The sequence below is a fragment of the Silurus aristotelis genome (genome assembly GCF_946808225.1).
Source record: "Silurus aristotelis genome assembly, chromosome: 1".
In the NCBI taxonomy this organism is placed as follows: Eukaryota; Metazoa; Chordata; class Actinopteri; order Siluriformes; family Siluridae; genus Silurus; species Silurus aristotelis.
The window spans coordinates 32,969,166-32,976,894 of record NC_139574.1 but is presented as its reverse complement, the minus strand read 5'-3'; the positions used below and the strand labels follow the sequence as shown (position 1 = coordinate 32,976,894).

Below are 7,729 nucleotides of genomic sequence, written 5' to 3'. Positions count from 1 at the left end.
CTGCAGAACCCAAGTTCGCTTCGGCGTGAGGTCACGAACAGATGGCCAGACATTTTCCTTCAGGATTTTTTGGTAAACAGCAGAGTTCATGGATCCATTTATCACAGCAAGTCTTCTAGGTCCTGAAGCAGCAAAACAGCCCCAGACCATCACACTACCACCACCATATTTAACTGTTGGTATGATGTTCTTTTTCTGAAATGCGGTGTTACCTTTACGCCAGACATAATGGGACACACACCTTACAAAAAGTTCAACTTGTGTCTCGTCAGTCCACAGAGTATGATTTTGGGGAAATACTCTGTGGACTAATGAGACACAAGTTGAACATTTTGTAAGGTGTGTCTAGCGTAAAAGTAACACCGCATTTCTGAAAAATTTTGTTTTCTGGCAAAACTGAGATGAGCCTTTATGTTCTTTTTGCTCAGCAGTAGTTTTCGTCTTGAAACTCTTCATGCAGAGCATTTTTGCCCAGTCTCTTTCTTATTATGGAGTCATGAACACTGACCTTAACTGAGGCAAATGAGGCCTGCAGTTCTTTAGAGGTTGTGTTATCTTTTACTAATATTTAAATTAGTTTGATGATCTGATACATTAAAGTGTGACAAACATGCAAAAAAATAAGAAATCAGGAACTTTTTCACACCACTGTATTTTACACATTATACACACACCCTGCCATGTCAGTGTCACTGCTGTATTATTAATGACCCACTACCCCAATACTGTATTTTTATATTTAAAAAAATAGGCTTTTATGCCTTTAAACCTTCCTACAACTTCTAGTTCTAAAACCTGGACCTTAAAAATACTTATATTTGACATTACATGTCACAAAGCTACACATATAATAAATACAAAAGTGGAGTAAAAAACAAAAAAAATTATATATATATATATATATATATATATATATATATATATATATATATATATATATATATATTACTGCAGTTATTTATGAATCAGAAGTTGTTCAGGGTTATGAAATGATTGAATGAAACCACTTTCGCCACTTAATCTCGTCACTTTTTTTTTAAATGTTCTTCACTTGACCTGTTGCCATCCGAAGTAAAAAATTTAGTTTATTCAAATTCACCAGCATGCAATTATTGAAGTGGCATTTGGGTGCATGGAGCTACGGTTCTAAAAACGTATCCCAAACATTCATTATTAACAACAGCAAAGAGTGGCTCATCATTGCAACACTGCCTTAAGGCCATCCTTAAGACACTTAACATGATGCTACCACCACCGTGCTTTACCTAAAACCTACACGACACACTGTATATTATCAAATGCTCCATGTATTTGGGTAGCAGTTGCACTTGCATAACTGGCTCAAGATTTGTGAGGATTTGTGAGCATTGGCTTGAAGTTATACAACTAGAGAATTTCTTCAGGTTTCACATGTGTGTGTGTGTGTGTGTGTGATCAATTGAGGCAGTTTTTCCTCTAATGAATAGATACAACCCCTGGCAAAAAGTATGGAAACACCCCTCTCAGAAGATGTTCATTCAAATGTTTAATTGTGTAGAAAAAAAAACAAGCACATATATACCACAAAACAATTTTCACTCAACAATCCAAACTTCTGGCTTTATAAAACACTTAAAAAACAAAACAGAGAAAGATAACTATAGTCAATTACAACTGTTTTTACAGATCAAACAGAGGAAAAAAATATGGAATCACACAAATCTGAGGAAAATTATATGGAATCACCAAATAAAAACACTACTAGTACTTTGTTCCACCACCTCTGGCTATTATAACAGCTTGAATTCTCTAAGGCATGGATTTAACTAATGACAAACAGTATACTTCATCAATCTGTCTCCAGCTTTGTCTTATTGCAGTTGCCAGATCAGCCTTGCAGGTTGGAGCCTTGTCGTGGACCATTTTCTTTAATTTCCATCACAGATTTTCAATTGGATTGAGGTCCGGACTATTTGCAGGCCATGCCATTGACATTATATGTCTTTCCTGTAGGAATGTTTTCACAGATTTTGCCCTATGGCACGATGCATTATCATCCTAAAAAATGATGCTACCATCACCAAACATCCTTTCAATTGATGGAATAAGAAGTGTCCAAAATCTCAACATAAACTTGTGCATTTATAGAAGATGTAATGACTGTCATCTCTCCCATACCTTTAGCTGACATACAACCCCATATCATTAATGATTGTGGAAATTTGCAGGTTTTCTTCAGGCAGTTGTCTTTATAAATTTCATTGAAACGGCACTAAACAAAAGTTCCAGCATCATCACCCTGCCCAATGCAGATTCGTGATTCATCACTGAATATAACTCTCATCCAGTCATCCACAGTCCAAGATTGTCTTTCTTTAGCCCACTGAAACCTTGTTTTTTTCTGTTTAGATGTTAATGATGGTTTTCGTTTAGCTATTCTGTATGTAAATCCCATTTCTTTTAGGCGATTTCTTACAGTCCGGTCACAGACATTGACTCCACTTTCTGCCCATTTGTTCCTCATTTGTTTTGTTGTGCATTTTCTGTTTTCAAGGCATATTGCTTTAAGTTTTCTGTCGTGGCGCTTTGATGTCTTTCTTGGTCTACCAGTACGCTTCCCTTTTACAACCTTTCCATTTGATTTGTACTTGGTCAAGATTTAAGACACAGCTGACTGGGAACAAGCAACATCTTTTGCAACATTCCGTGAAGATTTACCTTCTTCGAGAAGTTTGATAATCCTCTCCTTTGTTTCAACTGACATCTCTCGTGTTGGAGCCATGAGTTATGTCAATCATCTTGGTTCAACACGTCACTAATGTGTGCAAGCACTCTTTTTTAACTGCAGACTAATTAGCAGTTGTAATCAGATACAGGTGTTTGTTTTAGAAATGCAAAGTGCATGGTGATTCCGTATAATTTTCCTCAGATTTGTGTGATTCCATATTTTTTTCCTCTGTTTGATCTGTAAAAACAGTTGTAATTGACTATAGTTATCTTTCTTTGTTTTGTTTTTTAAGTGTTTTATACAGCCAGAATTTTGGATTGTTGAGTGAAAATTGTTTTGTGGCATATATGTGCTTGTTTTTTTTCTACACAATTAAACATTTGAATGAACATCTTCTGAGAGGGGTGATTCCATACTTTTTGCCAGGGGTTGTAGTCAAATGGGTAATCATTTAAATTTACACAAACATTCATAGCTGGGTGTGAGGTATGAATTATAACTGGGTGTATTTAGCATGTGAAACACACACACACAAACCCAGAAAAACATAATAAGATTCGGAGGGTTGCAACCACACCTATCTTGCCCTACAGCTCAGACTCCAGTTCAGACAGGCAGTTCTGCCGTGAAGGGTTGCAACACACACACGGCTTACCGTTGTCATACCTACAGAGCTTTGCACAATTCTTCCTGGTATTTGGCAGCCAGGTTTGGAGCTGGTTTCAAACAATCGTTTTTTATGAGATCTGTCTGGGAGCTAATGCATAATTCAAAAGCAGTAAAACTTTGCAGTGATGTGTTTTTCTGAGGGCATGCCTCTTGTTTCCCTACAGAACACACAAGCAATTCTGGTGTCCTGCTCAAATATGGTAAGAGAGCAGGTGTGTTTTTCTGTTCCAGCACCATTATAAATGACAATATTGCTTCCTCATGAATAGATCTTTATTTTTCCCCTAAAAGGTTCAAGAAGTAGGGATGGGCGAGGATGAAGATATCTCACGTAGATAATACAATCCACATGTGTGCGAGATTGTGAGATGGAGAATATGTGAGCTGAATTAATGGGTGTGTGTGTATGAGAGAATGCTGATTTACAGGTAACAGCGATAGGCGTGATTGGGCGTGTGCACAGGTTTGTGTACATTACAGCCGAACCACCACCAGAGGAAGTGATTTACTGACAGAAAAGAATGAGACGGGAGAGCAGGAGGGGTAAAAAAAAAAAAAAGAAAAGAAAGAAAGCACCCAAGCATAGTCGAGAGAGCAAGGAGAGGGAGAGAGCATAGAGAGTGGGAGGGAGAGAGGAAGACAGGGTGACTTGCAGGATCTTGCCTTGTGTAATTGCTGCTTCAGCGCTGTCATTTACAGCCATTGCCAGACTGCAGAGAGAGTGTTTTGGCCATGGTGTGTGCAGCACTGAGGAATAATGTGTGGGAGCTTGGAGTGCTAATCCTGGGCCTGCTCTCTCTGGCTCACATTGTCACAGCTTCCGAGTGCAAGGAGAGCTTCTACAGAAACACACCCCCACACTGGGTCACTGAGTCGGGCCTGGAGAGGCGATGCCACAACCTGGGAGCCGGGCGCACTTTTGCTTCACTCTCCCACCCAGGACACCAGTCTCACATCTATACGGCTCTGCACCTCGGCCAGCACAACGCATGGGGCAAAGGAATGACAAAAGAATTGGTAGGATCTGTTTTTCTTATTGTCAAGCTGTACAGTAACAAAAAAAAAATAAACCTTTGAAATCAAATCAATGCATGGTTTAAGAAGATACAGATGAGAAACAAGTCAAATGATCTGCCAGTGTGGTAAGATCATTACATTGGTAAGGTTTTCTTGAAACAAGGAAACATATCTGGTGTTAGAAAAGAACAAAATGTCTTTAAATAAGCATTAAAACACTGCAAGTCTACTGAACTTACTGGATCAACGTTGAACAGTTTGCTTTCCATGTGAATAAGATCTTAAAACCAGACTAATCAAGAAAATTGCTCTTAATTTATGAATAGTCATTATTATGTATTGTCTCAGAATGAGAAAAAAAAAACGAGATTAAAATCAATATCACACGTCAACAATTATTATTTATTCAAATAAATAAAGCTAAATTATTACTTGCTGCTTTTTTTTTTTTATTAACAATATATTCAACATGAGGAAATCTAACTACAGAACAATTCAGTAAAAAAAGCCATAAGTACTTTGTATAAAGAAGTCAGTTCCAAAAAAATGACCATAATGGATCATTTTTGGAAAGAGACTTAATACTGTGTAGCCTAATCATGTTATATTGTAAATAAATGTGTTGGTATTGATATTTAAAAAAAGCATTTGGAATAAATGATACTAATGAACAAGCTATAAGTGAATATTTGACGCTAATTTACCTCAAATAAACCGATTATAAGCTTTACTAATTAAGTAAGAAAAAAGAGAGATCATTTTAAAACAATCACTAGTCTTACACAGTCTGATCTTGCACAGTATTTATTCTTAAAATAAGATCAATAAGATTTTTATGGCTATAAAATTTTAGTCTTGACTAGAAAAGGAGTTTTTGCATCGTAACCGTCAACTCTAATTGAATTGCGCTGCTTGGTGCAAAATCCCATTTATTTGCAAATGCTTTTGCCCCCCTGAATTTGACTATACGAACCTCCTGACAATCCTCTGGCGTGCAAAAAAATATATATATTGTGACAAAAAGCTGACTTGGGAATAGAACAAAACACACACTACAGCGAATGTCTTAATGACCCTTGTCAAGTTTAATGAAAGGACCCATTTAGAGGCACTGCATACATTTGCGTCTCAGAACAGCCTCTGTCTTTTAGCCACAAAGGAAACTTTTCTTTTTTTGCGACTTGATTCTGTGTAGCAGTGCTGAATGTAATAGAAAGCTGTATAACAAAGAACAGGCCTGATCTTTCCGTTTTTGAGATTTCTCTATGTCGTGTAATTCATGTTTATGTGTCTCTCAAAAGCATGTGCAGGACGAGACAGGCGTCCTCGGAGGAGAAGATCATTTTGTCCCGGGATTATACAAGAAGGACCAGCATGTAGCTTCATCACCCTCACCGTCTACTTTCCATAAACTGGATGCTCTAACTGCAGAGCTGGTGGAGAGCAGGATCACGCCACAGTGCTCTAAGGCAAGTGGGAGCGTGTATGTTCAGAGTGGCATGGGTGGCCTGATCGAGACGAAGGAGGACGTGCTATGGTCGGCAGTGTGCTGCGATGTTCCTGCAGAAGGCGGAAGCTTCAGTATGGGAGTGGTCCTTGAGGGTGAAGGGGAGATAAAGCTGATGAGCGTGAAAGAGCTGGAGGAACTGATGGACTTTAAAGAGCTTTTTTCAGGTGGATGTGGCGAGAAAATTCTGAAAAATGGGGCATTGGAAGTCAGTGAAGTTTCACACACAGATGAGACAGACAAAAGCAGTGATGAGAATGAGGTATCGATAGAAGAAAAGATAGAAGAAAGAACCCTGTCTGAACCCAGTCTGGAAGAAAGCAGCGAAGAAACCGAAAGCCAAGAGGAGAGCGTTGTCCTCTATGTTCTGTCTTCAACCATATCTCTCCTGTTTGCTCCTCTATCTCCGGTTGTCTCCACCCTCACTAACTTGCCCTTTCAAATCTGCTATGTCTTGCAAGAGGACGCAGCCGTGCTGACATCACTGCCCGGTGACAGTCTTAGTTTGGTTCAAAACATGGGCTCTGGTGTCGTCTCGGGTGTTGAGAACGTAGGTAGCATTGCCTATCAAGTGGGTGAGCATGGCGTGTGCTCACTGTATACATTAATAAGCACATTAACAGGCACGCTCATGATCTCCTGCCAGGATGGAATTGCAGGAACAGGGACGCTAATGGGGGATGCTTTGGGGTTGGTAACCGGTGCACTTGGTGAGGTCTGGGAATTTGGCTCAGAAGTTGTAGGGAGCATGTGCCAGGGATTTTGTGGGTACTTGGGTGTAGTAGGCACAGAGATTGGCGAACAGGGCATGACAATAGGTAAAGGAATCGGCAGTCTGGTCTGGAGGGGACAGAAGGGACTTGGGCATGTAATAAATATGGTTGTGGGCGTCGTTGGGGGAGTGTTCGGAAACATGATGGAAAACATTCAGGAAGCGGTCACTAAAGAGTGAGAGAGCATCAAGGTATTTTTTGTGCATGAATGCATGGATCTGGCGCAGATCTTTCTACTTACACTATTCCATCATGGTCGGGGTCTCGCTGCATGAAAATGCTTACGTGGACTGGCTTTTACATGACAGCTCTTAAATCAGAGGAGTGGGCACTGACATGAAGATTTGTGTGGATTTGAGATCTTAGCGATTGATCTTATACACTCTTTGTGAAGTTGGTGTGCATTCAGTGCATTTAGTCGAATATGGAAAGGGGAAATGGTTCAAAGGTTATGGATTACAGAATTTCAGGTTTAATGCAAATGATTTTGATGCCAAAATTGAACAGTATCATAGAGACCATGAGGCAAGCTCTTGTACAATACAACGCAGTTCAGTCTCCTCATTGTTAATCAACTTTCCAGCTTTGCTTCGGTGGAATATTTGTACAAACTGCCCTCGATATTAAGCAGGATATCAAAAAACCTGTAACAAATGTAAAAAAAAAAAAAGTGTTCAATGTCCAGTCATCTCCTCAGTGAAACTGATATATGTAATCACCAACTCCAACTTGATTGATGTAAAAATAAAAGAAAGGATTGTGTCATGGATTTTGAATGCCAGTGTCATCTGTTCTGATATGTATTTTTTATTTTTTTGAAAAATGGACATTGGAGAAATCTACAGCGATCAGGCATAACATTATGACCACTTGCCTAATATTTTGTTGGTCCCTTTTTTGCTGCCCAACCAGTCCTGAAACGTCAAGCATTACCAGTATTAACAGGATAGATACATTTTTAATAGATACTGACCACTGCAGACCAAGAACAGCCCACAAGATCTGCCGTTTTATAGACGCTCTGACCCAATCGTCTAGCCGTCACAATTTGTCTTT

At 39.2% G+C, this 7,729-nt stretch overlaps 1 protein-coding gene across 1 annotated transcript; it reads left to right on the top strand.

Annotated features, from left to right (window-relative positions):
• Nucleotides 1–3,502: 3,502 nt before the first annotated feature.
• LOC310724057 (uncharacterized protein) lies at nt 3,503–7,442 on the top strand. The gene is made up of 2 exons (XM_083537824.1): nt 3,503–4,393; nt 5,695–7,442. The coding sequence occupies exons 1-2, from the start codon at nt 4,109–4,111 to the stop codon at nt 6,850–6,852; spliced, it is 1,443 nt and encodes a 480-aa protein (XP_083393950.1). The 5' UTR covers nt 3,503–4,108; the 3' UTR covers nt 6,853–7,442.
• Nucleotides 7,443–7,729: the final 287 nt, after the last annotated feature.

Bases quoted from the DNA above. Each gene is read 5' to 3' on its own strand.
- LOC310724057 (XM_083537824.1), top strand. From the start codon at position 4,109: ATGGTGTGTGCAGCACTGAGGAATAATGTGTGGGAGCTTGGAGTGCTA. The intron at 4,394-5,694 runs GTAGGATCTGTT...GTCTCTCAAAAG, and splicing joins AAGGAATGACAAAAGAATTG to CATGTGCAGGACGAGACAGG.